At 39.2% G+C, this 21048-nt stretch overlaps 1 protein-coding gene and 1 long non-coding RNA gene across 3 annotated transcripts in view; one reads left to right on the top strand and one right to left on the bottom strand.

Annotated features, from left to right (window-relative positions):
• SDCBP (syndecan binding protein) overlaps positions 1 to 20640 on the bottom strand; it is a 34976-nt gene extending 14336 nt beyond the window's left edge. For both annotated transcript variants that reach the window (XM_058699648.1, XM_058699650.1), the window contains exons 1-2: positions 20507 to 20640; positions 5612 to 5677 (exon numbers count right to left, since the gene is read on the bottom strand). In XM_058699648.1, coding sequence (XP_058555631.1) covers positions 5612 to 5662 — 51 coding nt within the window. In that variant the 5' untranslated portion in view covers positions 5663 to 5677; positions 20507 to 20640. The remainder of the gene's footprint in view (positions 1 to 5611; positions 5678 to 20506) is intronic.
• Positions 2811 to 6381, top strand: LOC131494908 (uncharacterized). Its single transcript, XR_009253635.1, has 2 exons — positions 2811 to 5704; positions 5956 to 6381. It is a non-coding gene; the product is annotated as an uncharacterized LOC131494908 (long non-coding RNA).
• Positions 20641 to 21048: the final 408 nt, after the last annotated feature.

Here is a 21048-nt window from a genome sequence, read left to right as displayed (position 1 = left end):
ATACACGTATTTCCAATTTAATCCACATACTTATTTAATCCAGCCAAAAAGAATGAAACCTTGCCATTTGCAACAATGTGGATGGAACCAGAGTTAAAGTGTATTCTGCTAAGCGAAATTAGAGAAAGACAAATATGACTTCACTCATACTTGGAATTTAGGATACAAAACAGATGAACATGAGGGAAGGGAAGCAAAAATAATATAAAAACAGGGAGGGTGACAAAACATAAGAGACTCTTAAAATACAGAGAACAAACAAGGTTGCTGGGAGGGGTTGTGGGTGGGGGGATGGGCTAAATGAGCAAGGGGCATCGAGGAGGGCACTTGTTGGGATGAGCCCTGGGTGTTATACGTAGAGACGAATCACTGGATTCTACTTCTGAAATCATCGTTGCACTATATGTTAACTTGGATGTATGTTAAAATAAATACGTGAATTTAAAAAAAAGAGAGGTGGGCCATACAACTTTACAATATTGTCTCTAAATGCTACATGGTGATTTCAGAAAGTCAGATCCGTATCAGAAAAAGGATTTCATCTTGGAATACTTAATGTGACATGCGCTGTGAGGCAGCCTGAGAGGAGTTCCTGGCGTATTTCAGTAAGAGTAGCATGTTGACAAATACATGCATTGTGAAATGACTTTGACAAATTTGTTTAAAAGTTATACGTTATTTTAATCATTATTCTTTTATACCCATGATAAAGTATGCACTTTGCTTACTCCGTAATAATTTTGTATTTAGTACAGTGTATCCCTCTGCTTACAGCTGATAAAATGAAGATGATTTCAGTGGGATATGCTAACACGGCAAAATATTAGCAACTTAAAAGTATTTACATTTTTAGGTGTTTTTCTGATATGTGACTTTTTATATGAATCTGGTTGAGCTTTTTTTCTTCTACAAGTATTTGTAGAGTAGTGAGTAAAAGAGTAATGAAAAGTGTAAATGTCTGTGCTGACAGCTCAGAGCCTGGAGCCTGCTTCCGATTCTGTGTCTCGCTCTCTCTGTTCCTCTCCCGCTCATGCTCTCTAAAATAAACGTTAAGGGGCGCCTGGGTGGCTCGGTCGGTTAAGCGTCTGACTTCGGCTCAGGTCACGATCTCACAGTCCGTGGGTTCGAGCCCCACGTCGGGCTCTGTGCTGACAGCTCAGAGCCTGGAGCCTGTTTCAGATTCTGTGTCTCCCTCTCTCTCTGCCCCTCCCCCGTTCATGCTCTGTCTCTCTCTGTCTCAAAAATAAATAAACGTTAAAAAAAATTTAAAAAAATAACTTATAAAATAAACGTTAAAAAAATAATGAAGTGTTATACCTACTCCTGAAATTAGTGCCAAGAGTAGTCCCAAAGAGGCTTGGAGTGATGGAAGCTTAACTTAAATAAGCACAGCCTATAAAAGCACTGGAGGGTACTTCATTCACTTGGGTTGTAAATATTTTGATATGCTTGTTATTGCATACTTTAGTATTGATTGTTTTACAATTTGTCACATTCTAAACTGAAATAAAATGCAATGAAAATCTCTATAATTTTATATAATAGTCCACAAACTCAGTGTATGTTGAATTTTCAAAGTTCTTTCAGCAGCTATCAGCTAAAATGAGCTAGGAGCCAGTGGATTACTTCTTGGATAACCTCTAAGGAAAAAAAAAAATACTGTTCGGCACTCGAAGGAAATGAACTATCAAGCCATGAAAAGGCATAGAGGAAACTTAAATGCATACTACTAAGTGAAAGAAACCAACCTGAAAAGTCTGAAAACAGTATGATTTCAACTATATGACATTTTGGAGAAGGCAAACTATGGAGGCAGTAAACAGATCAGCAGCTGCCAGGGTAAGTGGGGAGGAAGAGAGGAATAGGTAAGAATTTTTAGGGCCATATTTTGCAATACAGAATTCTGTATAACACTAGATTCTGTACAATACCATGGTGGCTATGTCATTAGACATTTGTCAAAACAACACCAAGTACGTAACACCAAGAGTGAACCCTAATGTAAACAAACTATGGACTTTGAGTGGTAATGTGTCCGTGTACGCTAATCACTTAACAACAAACATACCAATCAAATGAGGATACTGATAGTGGGGGAGGATGTGCTCTATGTATGTGTTGAAGGGAGGGGTGGTTAATTACAGGTTAACCCTCTGTAACTTTCCATTCTATTTTGCTGTGAACCTAAAACTGTTCTAAAAATAGAACGTAATAATTAAAAAAAAATTAATGTTTATTTATTTTTGAAGGAGAGAGAGAGAGAGAGACAGAGCATGCATGGGGGAAGGGCAGAGAGAGAGAGGGAGACACAGAATCTGAAGCTGGCTCCGGGCTCTTGAGCTGTCAGCACAGAGCCTGACATGGGGCTTGAACTCACTAGCCAGGAGATCATGACCTGATCCCAAAGTCAGACACATAACTGACCGAGCCACCCAGGCACCCCTATTTTTAAAAAATTATTCTTTCTCATGATCTCATGAGCCTGTTTCAGGCTCCGTGCTGAGTGTGGAGCTTGCCTGGGATCCTCTCTCCCTCTCTCTGCCCCTCCCCGACTCTCAAACTTTTAAAAATTGTTTGTTTTTTTAATTTTTTTTTTTAACGTTTATTTTTGAGACAGAGAGAGACAGAGCATGAACGGGGGAGGGGCAGAGAGAGAGGGAGACACAGAATCTGAAACAGGCTCCAGGCTCTGAGCGGTCAGCACAGAGCTCGACACAGGGCTCAAACTCACGGACCACGAGATCGTGACCTGAGCTGAAGTCGGACGCTTAACCGACTGAGCCACCCAGGCGCCCCTAAAAATTGTTTTTTTAATGTTTAAAAAATTGCTCCTTTTTACGTTGGGTATATTTTTCTGTTCTTGTACTCATTGTTTCTGTTCTTATCCAAGAAATACTGAAGTGAGACTATATAGAGAAAGCTCTCTGCTAATAGGTACATATTTAATTATCATATAATCTGTAGTAAAGATAAAACACAAGAAAGAAGGTACATCAAGGGCTTAAAGACTATACACCATTAAAATGTAGCAAACTATTTCACACTTACTGGAAATCTCAAATTACTAAAAAAAAAAAAAAAAAAAAGGAATGGGATCCCCAAGGAGTCCCTTCCAGGGCATGCATGTGGAGACACTCGCGTCAACCTCATAATGGATAGAGATTCAGGGATTATATGATGCTAAGAGCAACAGCCTAATGGCTTTTGTAAAACAGTTTACACAATATGAACTGCCAGTTCGCTGCTGCAGTTTAGCTTTGCCGTGGTGTACAAGGTCAGAAGATTAGAAAATAAACGCTGCTTCTGCAGGGGCATCTCAAGCACAAAAATAAACCTAACTCTATCTTAGAAAATGAAACAAGAAAGACCAGCCCAGGACTACAGTGACTAAGGCAGGACTATTTTTAAATACAGAAAGAAAAAAAAGCCAAGTTTCCCCCTCCTTAACTCATGGTTGTATTTCTAAGCAGCTAGCTTCCTGCTCACAACATTAAAAGGTCTTCTGATGGAAATACCCATATAATTTACTTCTCCTTAAAGAGGTCAGTGTGATGTGTTCGTAGCCCTCTTTATTTTCCAATCAAACATTTATAAATATCAACTTTCCTTTTTGTTTTTCAAAAATCAAATACTTCTGTTCAAAGGCAACTCTGGTTAGAGTTCAATTCTATAAAAACTAACAGAAAACGATGAAAACAGATTAGTCATTCCTTCAGATCCATCTGCAAATCCTTATTGATGTCTTATTAATGGCTTGTTATTCGTGAAGGCTAAATATTTCAGACACAAGCTTTTTAAAAACAACGTATGCTTGTTCAGATGAATTTTGCAGAAATAAAACTATATAAGAAAAATGCTGACAAAATACTGAAGAAAGGATAGAGCATTACATGACTGAACAAACCTCTTAAAATTGAAGCATCAAAGCCTTTAGCAGCTGAACAGATTTCAGACACTTTTACCAACCGTATTTTAATATCCTCAGTGGATTTATAATGGAAAATAAATACTCATGATGTCCACCCATATTTACCCAATCATTGCTATAAGCAGCCATACAACTGCTACTGTTATTGCTGGGGGGTTTTCACCCTAGAAAGGCCAACATTTTGCCCAAAAAAACTTACATACTTGAGGTTGCTTAAGACTTCTTGCAGGCTTAGAATAAGCTTTTTAATTTTTTTTAATGTTGATTTATTTTTGAGAGAGAGACAGAGCATGAGCAGGGGAGGGGCAGAGAGAGAGAGAGAGAGAGAGAAAGGGAGACACAGAATCCAAAGCAGGCTCCAGGCTCTGAGCTGAGAGCACACAGCCCAATGTGGGGCTTGAACTCACGAACTGCGAGATCACAACCTGAGGAAGTCGGACACTCAATGGACTGAGACCCAGGTGCCCCTATAATAAACTTTTTATGTCTGTTAAATAATTACTAAGAAATAAATCTTACTTGGAGTAAACAAGGATCTTCAGGATAAGAAGCTTTGAAGTAATTAACAACTCAGAAAGAATCTCATCACATTTATCATTTTAAAAAGGTTTTAGGACTAATGAAGGAAATCACGGAGTGTCATTTACCTTATCAAATTCAAAGAATAAACAAGAGCTAAAAAAAAATGAGCTTATTTATAAGATCAAGTTTAATGTAAACTGGAAAAAAGGACAGGTTCATTAAATACTACAAATTATCCCAGTTAAAAAGAATAAAAACTCACAAAAACAGCAAGAATTGACCCCTATTTCCAACTTTCTTAAGCAGAAGACTCAGTCTTCATTCAAAAACTAAATTTTCTTTTAAGTTTATTTATGTATCTAGAGAGAGAGAGGAAGAGCATACACAGGGAGGGGGAAAAAGAGAGAGAGGGAGAGAAAATCCCAAGCAGGCTCTGCACTGTCAGCCCGGAGGAGGGCTGGACCTCATGTCCAGAGACCACATGTCCATGTGAGATCATGACCTGAGCCAAAATCCAGAGCTGGATGCTTGCTTAACTGACTGGGCCACCCAGGTGCCTGCCCCAGAAGCATCTGTCTTCAAAACTAATACTCACATGAAGTACTACAAAAAACGTTTGACTTAATGAAATACATTTAGAGGACAAACACGTGAAATGTCTGCCACTTATACCTAAAAGGAAACAAAACCCTTCACTTTCATTGTGCTTTTACGCTACTTCTAAAAGCATTCACCATTTCTGTAATTTTTAACTTCGAAGAAAAGGCAAAGACTCATTTTAAAAATCAGTCATACCTGAAGATCCAAGAGAACAATGTACTAATTTTAAACAAAACTATGAACCGCCTAAGGAGTTGAAGTGTATTTTACCAACTTAAATATATAGTATTTAAATTCTGGTCTTAAAATCAACCTATCTTTAAAGAGCTTTAAGTCCAGTTTTAAAGAAGTAATACCCCAGGCCCATTAATTCACAGTGAAATAAAAAAGAATTGGCAGCTTTTCTGTAAATTTTTAGTCTGCAATTAATAAACTGAAAAAAGTTGAACTGTAAAAATGAATGCACCTGCTATTTAAGTTTCTTCCTTCACTTCACCTATAACTAGAACATTATGACATTACATATATATTTTCTAAAGTACACAAACAACTTAAACATACCTGAATAACTTTGTCTACCTTCAGGTCTTCAAGAGATGGGTACAGAGACATTTTTGCAGGATTTTTCTAAAGAAAAAACAAAAATAAATTTCTGTAATTCAAATGTCATTGAAATTTATTTTTTTTTTAAATTTTTTTTTTTTTTCAACGTTTTTTATTTATTTTTGGGACAGAGAGAGACAGAGCATGAACGGGGGAGGGGCAGTGAGAGAGGGAGACACAGCATCGGAAACAGGCTCCAGGCTCCGAGCCATCAGCCCAGAGCCTGACGCGGGGCTCGAACTCACGGACTGCGAGATCGTGACCTGGCTGAAGTCGGACGCTTAACCGACTGCGCCATCCAGGCGCCCCAAATGTCATTGAAATTTAAATACTATGCATAGCCAGCAACATATAAACCAGCAATACATGTGAACATGTGTAAATTTTTAACACAGTAAGAAACATCTGAACTGTAAGACACATGGAAAAATATGAACATCTAGCCTACACTAAAAACTGATTACTGGTTAGCAAACTATTTCTCCCTCCCTTACTACTACTACCAAACTGTATCCACTGCAGATTTTAAATTTCCCTTCAAGGAAAAGTCCACTTCAAAAGTTTAGAAAATCAAAGAGTACAGTTATGTGACTTACCTAGTGTGCACATGCACTTGGCAGATGTGCAATGATCATATCCTAACAAAACCCTAAAAGAGTTCCTATGCAGTATCTATAGAATCTCTATCACTAGGAAACACACACACACACACACACACACACACACACGTAATTAGAAGAAACAATAGACAGCAATTATTAACAACAGTTTTATCTTCAGGACACACGAATGATGCAGATATTAAGGGACTAAGGAATAAGAGAAATTTTTACGTTAAAAAAATTTTTTTTAATGTTTATTTATTTGCAAGACAGAACATGACCAGGGGAGGGTCAGAGAGAGAGGGAGACACAGAATCCGAAGCAGGCTCCAGGCTCTGAGTTGTCAGCACAGAGCCCGATACGGGGCTCGAACTCATGAATCATGAGATCATGACCTGAGCTTAACTCAGATGCTTAACCGACTGAGCCACTAAGGAGCCCAAAGAAATTTTTTACATTTTAGACATTTCTATACTGTTCAATGTTTTTTAGTGACCATGAGTTGTTTTTTCTAGTAATTTAAAACAAAGTTCTTTAGACGTATTACAAGGATATGTCCTTTAAAATTTTGTTTGGCTATTTTGAAATAAATATCTGGTACCTTCTTTAAAGCCAACCAAACAGAACATATCCCAAACTGGCATAGGGTAGGTATGACAGAGATTCGGGAACTAGCTATCAATTTATTACCTACCTCCCCTCTCCAAATCCAGGCATTCCTCTAGGCTCTGCGATATGGAGATGGGCCCTTGAACACTGCTCTGTGACCAGCAGCACCAGGTTAAGCTCCCTCAGTGCAGGGAGCTGGAGATACGCTGGCGGCGAGAGGGTTTTCGCCTCCAGGGTCCAGGACACCGCTCTGGCCAGGCCCTCGTGGCACCTGCTTCTCCAGCACCTTGCTCCCGCCAGGGAGCGGCTTCTTTAGCACCCGAGGCCCACAGTGCGCAGAAGCGCCTCGGACCCCGGCGCCGCGCCGAGCAGCTTCCCGCTTGCTGCCACCCGCGAGGCACCTCCCCGTGAGCAGCTCTCCCTAACACCGCCTCGTGTGCAGCAAGTCCCCAGAGACGGCACCATCCTGGCCTCCACCAGCACCCCGGAGGGAGAAGGGCCAGTAGGGTCGCCTCTGAGATGCCAACTTCACCCTCCACTGAGCAAGGCCCGCACTCCCCGAGGCCCGGGTCTCAGACGCAGGAAGAGGGCAGCCTCTGGGGGGCACTCCAGCTCAGCCCTGGGGGTAGTAGGTACTTACTAAATCTGCTCTTCCTGTATTCATTAAAGTTGTCTTTACTTTTGGCTAGCCAATTCCTGTCCCTTAAATCATGTTATAGTTAATAATTCCGTGCATTCAACTTTCACCGTTTAAATTGCTGTATCGCTTCCATTTCTTGACTGGATGCCAGACCACCGTACTTTTTAAAAAATTTATATCCTCCACATACCATAAAATTCACTTTTAAAAGATGCAGTTCTACAGTCTTAACGTGTCTACAGTTGCGCAACCATCCCTACCATCTAATATTAGAGTATTTCCAGCACCTCAAAAAGAAATGACACGCCTATCTCCCCTCCTATTCTCCCCTCCCTCCAGCTCTAGACAACTAAGAATCTACTTTTTGCTTCTTGATTTGCCTATTCTGGATATTTAATTTAGAATCACAAAACATGTTGACTCTCGTGTTTCTTTCTTTTGCACTTAGTATAATGCTTTCCGAGTTCCTCCACGCTGTAGCATGGACCAACACTTCACTCCTTTTTATGACTACGTAATATTCCATTGCAGAGACACTGCATCTGGGGTATCCATTCATCACTCGATGACATTTTGGGTTTTTACACTTTTTGACTATTGCGAATAATGCCGCTAATGATGCTAATGAACATTCACATCCAGATTTTTGTGTAAACATGTATAATTCTCTTGTCACACAGGGAAGAGTGAACTGCTGAGTCACGTGGTCACTTGATGTTTAACTTTTTGAGGAACTGTCGAACTGGTTTCCAAAGTGACTGCATCATCATACTCTGGCTTTTCAGATTGCATAAATCTTTTGCTTTTTACCCAAGTGCATCACTTGACATTCCCACCAGTAACAAATAACAGAGGGTCCCAATTTCTCCGTATCTTCGCCAATACTTACTATTGTCTTTTTGACTACAGACACCCTAGCATACATGAAGCTGCACCCACTGCAGTTCTGACTTGTGTTTCCCTATGACTAATGATGTCCCGCATCTTTTCATTTGGTTATTGGCCATTTGTATATCTTAGGGAAAATGCCAATTCAAATCCTTTGACTACTTTATTACTTTCTTTCCTCTTTTTTTTTTTTTTTTTTTTTTTGCCTAATTCTCCTGGGATAGGGCCTCCAACAAAATGCCAAATAAAAATGGCCTGATAGTTTTTAAGGGGAAAATAGGGCTTAGGTTTATGAATAAAATACAAATTTATGTGAAAGCACAATTTTAAAAAATGACTTAATTCTATTAATCCAGGGGGCGGGGGAAATGGGAGTACCTTTTCTGTGTCTCAAAAAATCATTTCTCTAACAGCTTCCCCCTTAAACACATTTTATTTACCTTTCCAACCATTTTATCAACCTCATAAAATCCTCTGAAATTCACTGGAACAAACGTTGACTTTTAATCTAGTACTATTTCTATTTTTGGTTTCTACTTTTAGTTTTGCCACTGGCCACCCACAAGATCCCCTTTTCCTCATGAAAAATGAATTGGATGAGTGGTAAGTTTCAAAACTCAGTGAATTTTCTCAGAGATTTTCCTCATAGAAGCTTTCCCTCAAATAAACATTAACTGAAGTCGTCCGAACAACTCTAAGGCTGCTCATTCCCCAGAAGTGACTTCACACTCATACAAATACTCAAATTCAATCCCCGAAAAAATAAATGGCTTTTCAGACATTTTTTAAATATCAAATATCACCCCAACCTATGCTTTTTTAAACATTTAGTTTCAGGTTTGCTCTAAGTACGTTGACCTTAATTAACTCTCACCACTCTTCTAAAATACAAAGGATTCCTTAATGATTCTCCTTCACAAACTATTGTTGTGGCCTCCTTTCACATCATTTCCTTTAAGCATTACAACATTCTAGCCACAAACTACTTGCTATTTCCCAGCCAGGTCTAGTGCTTCTGTGTCTCCGTATCTTTGCAAAAGCTGCTTCCTCTTCCCAGAATGTCCTTCCAGGACTTCTCTATCAAAATCGCAGTCAAGAGCCACTTTTGTGAGGACACCACTGATGACCTCAGTCTGACACCGTTTCTCTCAAGTCACCAGCGTCATTCTGCCTTACGTTATACAGCTAGTTTACGTTTATCTCTGTTCTTGAGGTCAAGGCCTTTAATTTCTTATTTATCTAGCATGATGTCTTGTCCTAAACCAAGTCAAATGTTTATTACATTTTTACTGATGTTGTCAATAGCAGTAAGTATCTTTCGAACATTTATTGAAAAGTTCAATTTTCTTCGCCTCCAAGTCTACATATTTGAACACAACCCTGTTTAAAGCTCTTCCAGGATAATAATAAATTCTTGTATTATTTTTCTGAAAGGCTCTATCAACTTGTATGAGTTAATCTTTGGTCTAATCTTAAGTGTCAACAATAAGTAGTTCTTTCTGAAGAACTACAAAGCTATCTTTGAAAAATCCTTTCAAGTATGGCTGGAATTTCAGAATGACTAATGATGAGATTTAAGGGGATTGTGAAAATAATTCTATTACATCAGTATGTGAATTCTCTTTTCACTTTCTCTTAAAACGCCCCTCACAGACTATCATCGGACTGACTATACAGTTTTGTTTCCAGGCCTCCCCTACAGCTGAGAATCAACTGGTGTATATCCTACTCACCCTGAGATTAGTAGGCAAAACATCTTGCCATCCACTCTACTCCACCAGTTCAGTACAACATTCCTGACTGTAACAGCTTTCTTTCACTGGTCTAATGCCTGGAGAGAACTGGTGTTCTCCATTTACCTCTACACCAGGTTTGGCCCACTCTATGCAACCTCATGGACTCTCAACTTTCTCCATGCATAATGAAAGGCCTCTGCATCCCAGGCCTTAGAAAATAACCCCCAAATTCGTTTCTACTAAGAGGTTTCTCAGAGCTTGAAATAGTGCCAGGGTTTCTTTAGAACACCTAAAAATAAAAATTACCCAACTACTCTGCCTCAGTATCCAGTTTCCCATTTGACTCTCCATTTCCTCAGGGCAGTGTCAGGGTAACTTCCTTGGAGTCTTTCTATCTGGGTGGACTAAAGGCCTCCATAACTCAAATGCCATATGTGATATTTCAGAACATCTAGAAAACCTCTAGAAAAAAATATAGATGTTAAGCTCCTTGACATTCATCTTGATGATTTTTTGAATGTAACACCAAAAGCAAAGGCAACAACAGAAAACTAAATAAGTGGGACTAAAACTAAAAACTTCTGCAGAGCAAAGGTAACAATCAACAATTGAAAAGGCAACCCACAAAATGGGAGAAAACACTTTCATGTCATATATTTGAAAAGGAGTTAATGTCCAAAATAAAGAATTCATACAACTTAAGCGTGCGAACGCACACACACACACAAATCTCATTTAAAAGAACGGGCAGAGGATCTGAACAAACATTTTCCCAAAGATGACATACAAATGGCTAACAAGTATATGAAAAGGTGCTCAACATCATTACCCATCAGGGAACTGCAAATCGAAACTACAATGAGATATCACCTCTACCTGTCAGAACGACTGTAATCAAAATGACAAGAAATAAGTGTTGGTGAAGATCCGGAGAAGAAGGAACCCTTGTGCATCAATGGTGCAAACATAAATTGGTGCAACCACCGTGGGAAACAGCACGGAGGTTTCTCAAAAAATTAAAAACTGAATTACCAAGCAATTCCACCTCTGAGTATATATCTGAACACAAACACCAACGTAAAAAGATATCTGCACCTCCACGTTCAAAGCAACACTATTTAAAATAATCAAGACACAGAAGCTACATAAGAGTCCACAAATGGATGAATGGGTAAAGAAAATGTGGTATATATACACAATGGAATATTTTCAGCCATAACAAAGAAGGAAATCTTGTTATTCATGAATAAAGGAATGGACAAAGAAAATGTAAGACACACAAACACACACAATGGAATATGTCGCAGCCATAAAAAAATAGGATATCTTGCTATTTGCAACAACATGGACACACCTTACAGGCATTATGCTACGTGAAAAAAGTCAAAGACAATAACCATATGGTCTTTATTATATGTGGAATCTAAACAACAACAAAAACAAAAACAAACTTGTTGATACAGAGAACAGACTGGTAGTTGCCAGTGGTGGGGGAAGGTAAGGGATGAGCAAAGTGAATGAAGGGAGTCAAAAGGCACAAACTTTCACTTATAAAATAAATCCTGATGACATAACGTACCGGATGATGACTACAGTTAATAATGCTGTACTGTATATCTGAAAGTGCTAAGAGAATGAATCTTAAAAGTTCTCACCACAAGGGAAAAAAGCTATGTGTGGTGATGATGTTAACCAGACTTACTGTGATTTCACATTATATACAAATATAAAATCATTCTGTTGCACACCTGAAACTAACAATGATATAGGTCTCCTCTGAACTTTAATAAAAGTTTTTAAAAATTAAAAAATATAGTGGGGGGCGAGGGAGCCAAGTCTTAGTCTCAGCTCTGCCACCAACTTAATTTGCTTTCCAGGGTCTCAATTTAACGTATAACATCAACAAAGTATCTTTCCTGTAAGGCAAAAATTTTTAGAACCCATTTGTTTTTTAAATATCTGCCACCACAAGCTATATTCCTGGAACTCTTCAACAGCAAAGGGCTTGAATGTTCTAGTCCCACAAGTTATTTTCACAGGAAGTCAGCATATCAAACTATTCTCTTATTTAAACATAGAAGGAGCCTAATTAGCTTACAATTACTGTAAAATAAAATATGGTACAAAACATTTTTAATTAGCACAAGAAACAACAAATGCACATCAGTAAAGGAACCTAAAGTACACTCATAACCTCCTTATCTGCAAGGGACACATTCCAAGACCCCTACTGGATATATGGACTAGTTATAACACTGAACCTAAACACACTATGCTTTTTCCTACACATATGTATCTACGACAAAGTTTTAAGCATACTGAGAAATTAACAATAACAATAAAACAATTATAAACACATACTGCAAAAGTTATATGAATGTGTTCTCGCTCTCTAAATATCCTTTTGTACTATAGTCACCCTTCTTATGATGTTAGTTGATAAAACGGATGAGGTGAGGTGAATGACATAGGCATTGTGACCTAACGTTAGGCTACTACTGACCTTCTGATAATACATCAGAGAAGAATCATCTGCTTCCAGACCACATCTGACCATGCAGATAAAGGGAGACTACTATAGTACCGTAATCTAGATTCCTAGCCCAGAAAATGAAACAGTCAAGTCTGGAGTCAGGTTCAGAAATCTGCCCTCAACACTGTGTACCCATCAGGGTCCAATGAGTTCCTTTTTTTTTTTTTTTTTTTTTTTTTTTTTTTAGGAGTTCTGTTTAGCGACTTTTATTCTTTCATACAGATCATCCAAAGAACAAAGAGGAAGAAAAATGTTTAAATGTAGTAAAATCACTCTATCTTATAAATTTAATAAGGGCTTGGGGCGCCTGGGTGGCGCAGTCGGTTAAGCGTCCGACTTCAGCCAGGTCACGATCTCGCGGTCCGTGAGTTTGAGCCCCGCGTCGGGCTCTGGGCTGATGGCTCGGAGCCTGGAGCCTGTTTCCGATTCTGTGTCTCCCTCTCTCTCTGCCCCTCCCCCGTTCATGCTCTGTCTCTCTCTGTCCCAAAAATAAATAAAAAACGTTGAAAAAAAAAATTTTTTTAATAAAAAATAAAAATAAAAATTTTAATAAGGGCTCAACTGGACTTTTTTTTTTTTTTTTAATAAAACTAAGATCTATTATGAGATCTTAGTGAACTTATTTTCCTCTGTCTTTGAAACACCTATTTCATCAATCTAGGAATTATTTCATCAGAATTCATCAGTTTTCCCCAACCATGCTAAAAAACCAAATTAACAAAAAATAAGATCACCTAGAATGATGCAACAGCAAATTAATCACACTCTTTTATCCTTCAGTTTGTACTGGCCAGAGTATTGCATCCTCTTTCAAGAATATATATACTCTTTAGACACCACATTTGTAGCTTATTTTCTAAACAAGCATTTCTTGAACACTTGGAATTTTTCATTTTTCACCCATGATGGAAGAAAGAAGGAAACTGAAGGAGGAAGTTACTTATTAGACAAATCATTAGATAATGCAAAGTGACAAGTAGCTGTACTCTAGGCTCTTATATAATGAGGAAATTGATTATATAAGCAAATCACAGACTGGGTTTTCAGATGACAATACCCTAACAGAAATTCTTCAAATTTAAGAATCAGTAGGTAAATATATATCTCTAATAAAGAAATATAACTTTTCACTCAGTTAGTTTTACTAAAATATTATCTTTTTACTCTTGTATCTGTGAATCAAAATTTACTTGATATGGCTTTTAAATGGCCAAATGAAGTCTGGTGTTCAACAAAGATGATTGGAAGGAAACTAATGTAGAGAAATTTTTTAAAACTCAGCACATTAATTACCCTAATTGGAGTTTATAATATAAAGTATAAGTAAAAATTCTCTGTAAATATAGAACAAAGATAGTGTTCCCCTCAAAAAGACATTAATATTTGCAGAAGTACTGCATTTTGACAATGCAAATACAAAAATTACCAGATGGTAAAGACAGAATCTATTAGAGATATATTTGAGATCTAGAATCAGTATTGTTTTGACAACACATATCATGAAGTAATGACAAGCTAGAACATATTAGAGACATATTCAAATGGAAACAATATTTATAAGATAGACACATGCTAATTTCCTTTATTACAATTGATGAGCAATTAGTTGTACTCAAAAAGATGTTGCCCATTTCAGCCACATACGCTTTCAAATCCAGGAAATGTTACTTATTTCTTTTTTTTAATTTTTTTTCCTGCTCTGTGTTATTTATTGTCTGCTACACATATTCTCAGGTTTGTTTTTTTTTTTTTAATGTTTGTTTATTTTTGGGAGAGGGAGAGACAGTGTCAGTGGGGGAGGGGCAGAGAGAGAGGGAGACACACAATCCCAAGCAGGCTCCAGGCTCTGTGCTGTCCGCACAGAGCCTGACATAGGGCTTGAACTCATGAACCGCGAGATCATGACCTGAGTTGAAGTAGGACACTTAACTGACTGAGCCACCCAGGCACCCCAAATCCAGGAAAATTTAGAATAAAATGTGGGTTTCTTGTGTCCAGTCATTATTAAAATTGTGTTTTCAGTAAAACTGTGCTTCACTGTCCCTTTACTTTTTACTTCTACAAGTTTTTCATAAGGTGAATTAAAGTATAAAAAATAAAAGAAGTGTCCATTGGGCTTACATGGTAAATGGTGATAACCATTTATTACAGTACACTAAGGATTAATAAGCATTCTATATGGCTCATAAATGGCGTCAATGCGCTCACTTTGATAAAGTCCTAAACAGGTCTAGGGTGATGGTTCTCAAACTTGGTTAATCATCAGATCAGAATTACCTGGGCACTAGTTAAAAAGAGCTTCCCAGGCTGACACAGACCATGGAAGGACTTAGGAACTCTTTAATAATTATCCAAGGAGATTCTCATAAACCACTGTGAAACGTGGCCATATAAAGTCTACTGTTATGTAGGATACTGTCTTCTTACCCATAAGGTTACATTTCTGACTTGCTGGATTGGCAAAAATCCAAAGTTTGGCAACACTCTGATAGTAAGGTTGTGAGAAACACTCATACATTATTAGCGGAAGTGTAAACTAGTACAATTTCCATACAGAAGTTTGCAGTATCTACCAGAATTATAAACATAGTGCAATGCCACTTTAGATCTTCAGCCTACAAAAATATTCGCATGTAAAGAGTGACATATGTAAAAGCTTATTCATCGAAGCACCAACTGCAATAGCAAAAGACTTCAAAGGAGGAAGTTCTATATATACGAACATTGAAAGAGGTCTAAAATATCATTAACTGGGAAAACAAATTATGCTTTAGAGCACTGTACAAAATATGCTAACATATGTGTTACAAGGAGAGGGAACTTAAAGAACTAAAAAAAGAAGTATAAACTAAACCCAAAACTAGCAAAAAGAAGGAAATCATAAAGATTAGAAATAAGTGAACCAGAGAATTGAAAATATGAGAGAGAAAAAAAAAAAAATCAATGAAACCAAAAGTTGGTTCTTTGAAGAAAATCAACAAAACTGACAAACCTTTTGCTAGATGGACTAAAAAATAGAGAAAACTCAAAATACTAAAATCAGAAAATGGGAATATTAACAATTATTCTGCAGAAATAAATTATAAGAGAGTAGTCTGCATGACTGTACGTCAAAGTATCAGATAACCTAAATAAAATGGACAAATTCCAAGAAACATAAAGCCTACCAAAATTAAATCACAAATAAATTCAAAATTTGAATATACCTATACCAGGTGAGAAGACTAAATCAGTAATCTAAAATCTCCCAACAAATAAAAGCCCTAACCGTGAAACTTCATTGAATTCTGAACATTTAAAAAAGAATACCAGTCCTTCTCAAAATTGGTGAAAAAGCTGAAGAGAAGGAAATACTTCCTAACTCATTCTCTGAGGACAGCATTAACCTGATACCAAAGCGAGACAGTCACTCCAAAAAAGAAAATTACAGACCAACATCCTTTATGAACACTGATGCAAAAATCCTCAAAATACAAGCAAGTGGAATTCAACAGAACATTAAAGGATTATACACCTTTTAACAATTGGGATTTATTCCTGGAATACAAGGATGGTTCAACATACAAAAACTAATCAATGTAACAGGTCACACCAATAAAATAAAGGAGACAAAAACCACATGATCATCTCAACTGATGCAGAAAAAACATTTGATAAAATTCAGCATGCTTTCATGATAAAAACACTCACCAAATAGAAGAAAACTACATCCATTATTAAAAGCCATACATGAAAACCCCACACTAAACATCATACTCAGTGGTGAAAGACTAAATATTTTTCCTCTAAGATCAGCAACAAGGCAAGGAAACCCACTTTTTCCATTTCTATTCAACATAGTACTGGAAGTTCTAGTGAGAGCAATTAGGCAAAAATAAGAAATAAAAGGCATCCAAATTGAAAAAGAAGTAAAATGATCTGTGCATATTATATGATGTATATGTTTAGGGTTTAAAAACTTCTAAAGACTCCACACAAAAAAAGCTGTTAGAACTAATAAATTCAGCAATGTAGCAAGATACAGTCAATGCACAAAAATTAGCTACATCTCTATACATGAAAAATGAACAATCTTAAAATTGCTACTGTCTTACAATAACATCAAGAAGAATAAAATACTTAGGTACCATATGTTCATGGATTGGTAGACTTAATATGGTTAAAATGTCAGTATCATCCAAAGTGATCTCAAGATTCAATGCAATCCCTATCAAAATCACAATGAATATTTTTCAAGAATAGAAAAACTCATCCTAAAATTCATATGGAATTTCAAGGGACTCAAATATCCAAAACAATCTTGAAAAAGAACAAAAGTGGAAGACTCACACTTGCTGCTTTCAAAACTTATTATAAGGCTACAGTAATCAAAACAGTAGGGTATCAGCATAATAGCACAGAGATCATTGGAAAAGAACAGAAAGCATAGAAATAAACTTTCACATGTATATATGGTCAAATGATTTTTGACAAGAGTGCCAAGATCATTCAATGAATAAAAGTCTTTTCAACAAATGGTGCTCAGAAAATTAGGTACCCATGTGCTACAGCATAAATGTGAATCCTTACCTAACAACCCCATTTCAAAAATTAACAAAATGGATAAAGGACCTAAATTCAAGATCTACAACAACAGCAAAAAAAAAAACTCTTGGAAGAAAACACAGGACTAAAGATTCATGAATTTGGATTTGGCAGTGATTTTTTTGGACATCATACCAAGGCACATCATACCAATGTGTATATTTACAAAAGAAAATATACACGTTAGACTTCATTAACTTTTAAAATTTTGTACTTCAAAAGATGCCATCAACAGAGCAAAAAGGCAACACATAAAATGGGAGAAAATATTTGTAAATCATATGTCCAGTAAGGGATTAATACTGAGAATATTTAGAGAACTACTAAAACTCCACAAGAAAACAAAACCAACAAAACTGGTAAAGGACTTGAATAGACATTTCTCTAAATAAGATACAAGAATGGCCATAAACACATGAAAAGATGCTAAACATCATTAATCATTACAAAAATGCAAATCTAAACTATGAGATATCACCTCACACCCATTAGGATGGCTACTATAAAAACAAACAAACAAAAAAAAACAAAAAACAAGTATTGAAGAAAAACTGATCAGGCACAAAAGAATGAAACTGGATCATTTTCTTACACCACACTCACAAAAATAAACTCAAAATGGATTAAAGCCCTGAATGTGAGACCTGAAACCATAAAAATCCTAGAAGAGAGCCCAAGCAGCAAGGGTTTCTCATGTGGGCTGTAGCAACATTTTTCTAGATATGTCTCCTGAGGCAAAGGAATTGAAAGCAAAAATTAACTATTGGGACGACATCAAAATAAAGAGTTTTTTGCAAAGCATAGGAAACAATCAACACAACTAAAAGGCAACCTACTGAATGAAAAAAGATATTTGCAAATGACCGATCTGATAAAAAACTGGTATTCAGAATACATAAAGAACTTATACAACTCAAAGCCCAAAGAATAATCAGATTTTTAAAAATGGACAGAAGACATGAACAGACATTTCTCCAACCAAGACTTCCAGATGGCCAACAGACACATGAAAAGATACTCAACATCACTCTCAAAGGGAAATGCAATCAAAAATACAATAAGATATCACCTAGCACCTACCAGAATGGCTATAATCAAAAACTCAAGAAAAGGGGCACCTGCGTGGCTCAGCTGGTTAAGGTTCATGATTCTTGGTTTCAGCTCAGGTCATGCTTTTTTTTTTTTTTTAACGTTTATTTATTTTTGAGACAGAGAGAGACAGAGCATGAACAGGGGAGGGTCAGAGAGACAGGGAGAGAGGGGGTCAGAATCCGAAACAGGCTCCAGGCTCCGAGCCATCAGCACAGAGCCCGATGCGGGTCTCGAACTCACGGACCGCGAGATCATGACCTGAGCCGAAGTCGGACGCTTGGCCCACTGAGCCACCCAGGCGTCCCAATGACTTCATGACTTTGTGGTTTCAAGCCCCGAAGTGGGCTCTGCGCTGGCAGTGTGGGGTCTGCGTGGGATTCTCCCCTGCCACTCGCCATGACTCCCTCTCAAAATAAGTAAACTTGAAAAATAAATAAAGTGGTTCAGGGGAATCTTTTTTTTTTTTTTTTTTTAAAGAAAATCTTGGTATTTACTGCCTAAAACAAGTATCTAAATCTGGCAAAAAGAGGAAAGAAAAAACTTGTTGAGTCATGTTTAATTAAAGGAATGGCTTTATTAAAGAGTGCGTTCAACTGCCAACTATTCGTAAATTCATCCTCTTCTGGTCATGACTTTTATATCCTTTTAATGCTCAAATAAGTAAAAACTAATGCTGTCAAAGTTAAATTTGGATTTTAATGGACTATTTCCTGAACGTTTTAAAACACGTTCCACATCCTTAGTTTCATTCTGTGGCACAACCCACTTGATCCATAATATTTACACACCAATTAACGGACAAAAACGTATACAACTAAACTGGGACCAGAAAACATGAAAAAAAATTTCTTTACCTTTTGCCCTCAATAGTAAAGCTAAAGACTGGAAAATCTGAATTTAAACGAATCCCTTACATACACTGGAGAGACAGCGAACAGCCTGCAGCTGTTTTCAATGTAATTTTCCTTTTTAATCAATCGTTTTCTCTCTCAAACAAGTAGAGTTTTAAAACAGAAATTTTTTACGCTTAATTAATTAATTTAGAAAGAGACAGAAAGAGCAAGGAGTGCACAAGCGGGGGAGGGGCAGAGAGAGGGAGAGAAAGAATCCCAAGCAGGCTCCCCGCGGTCAGCACAGAGCCGGATGAGGGGCTTGATCCCACCAACTAAGCTCAAGACCTGAGCGGAAATCAAGAGTCCCAGGATTAACCGATTAACCCACCCAGGTGCCCCGCAAACAAGTGGATGCTGAGACTTTGGTAAACCAACGTAGTGTACTTAAAGAAAAAAAAATCACAGTAAATGCCTATGCAGATAGTACACACAGCCTAGATAACCTAGAAATTCCTTTCGAAAACTGGCACACCGGAAGACCCCACGATTAACTCCACTGCAGCGCAAAGGAAAACTTTCCACCTCCATACATGCCTTCACTTTCCCATTATTACAAGGAAATCCTGAAATGAAAACTGTGAGTCATTTACATCTCGGGGGGATATTTCCCTGTGAACACACCCTGCTGGAACGTTTCTCCCTTTCCTCCAACTTCTCCAGAAATCCGCGCGGCGAATAACCTCTCCCCACCCCCTTCCAGAAAGTCAAGGCTTGGCCCACTCAACAGACACCTCCTTCCTCCTTCTAAATCCAGGGCGTTCCGATGAAGCCACCCAGGAAGGTGGCTAAGTGCAGTCCAAGGAAAGCGGCGCACCGTGACGAGCGGCAGCCAGGCTCTTCCCACACCGGTCCCGAGGGATCTTGGCCAAGACGAACAAAAACGATCGAGAGGGACCAGAACCAGGAGTCCGAGCTGAGGCGGCAGCTGACGGCGTCGCCGCGGGCCGGGCCTCGGGGCTTGTCCCTACGCCCGCCGCCGCCAGCCCCCCACCGACCCCGATCCCCTCGCCCCGGTCCCGGGCGGAACCACGAAACCCACAGGGTCCCGGGCAGGCAGAGCGCGCCGCCCGCGCAAACTTTCGCCCCGGGCCCCGCGGGGCGGAAGGAGGGGCGCGGCGACCACTGAGGAGAGAGAGGGCGTCGCCGCCGACTCCCGAAAACCGCCGTGACCCAGACGCTCTCCGCTAGGAGACCCGGGGCCCCCTCGCCTCCGCCCGCAGTCTCCGCGCCCGGGACGCGGCTCGAGCTCCCCTCTCTCCCCACCGAGGCTGCTCACCTAGGCCACAAGGACTCGCTCACCGCCGCCGCCGCCGCCGCCTCGGTAACTGGCACCGACTCCCGAGACCCGAAGAGAGAAGAGCGGCGCGCGCCCGAGGACCGCCCGCGAGGCGCGTCACGGTGCCGCCCCCGCCTTCCGCCCGCGCAAGCGCGCGGCTCCGGGTCAGGTGATCCAGTCCCTATGGTAACGGGGCTGCGGCGGGGGCGGGGTGTCGGGGGCGCGACGGGGGCTGCTCCGGCTCCCGCTCCAGCCAGGGATGGGACGCTCTTGGTGCCCACCCGCCGCCCCGGGTTACGCTTCCCACCTTCTCCACCACCACCACCCCCCCCGACGGGTAGTGCGGCAGGGCCGGGTGCCACCTGCCCTCCGCCGCGTTCGTCCGTGCTTAGGGTCATTTGGTTCCCATTGCCTCCAGTACAGAGGGAGTCCTGAAGAGCCCATCGTCTGGAGATTTACTCGCCAGCCGTCGACTTCTACCGCTTTACTCCTACTAATCTCTTCCCTCTCGCTTTACCTCGCCACTCACAGGCTTAGAAACA

This window comes from Neofelis nebulosa, chromosome 14 (genome assembly GCF_028018385.1).
Source record: "Neofelis nebulosa isolate mNeoNeb1 chromosome 14, mNeoNeb1.pri, whole genome shotgun sequence".
NCBI classification, from domain to species: domain Eukaryota; kingdom Metazoa; phylum Chordata; class Mammalia; order Carnivora; family Felidae; genus Neofelis; species Neofelis nebulosa.
Note: the sequence above shows the minus strand (reverse complement) of the source record. Positions and strands in the feature narration are given on the sequence as shown.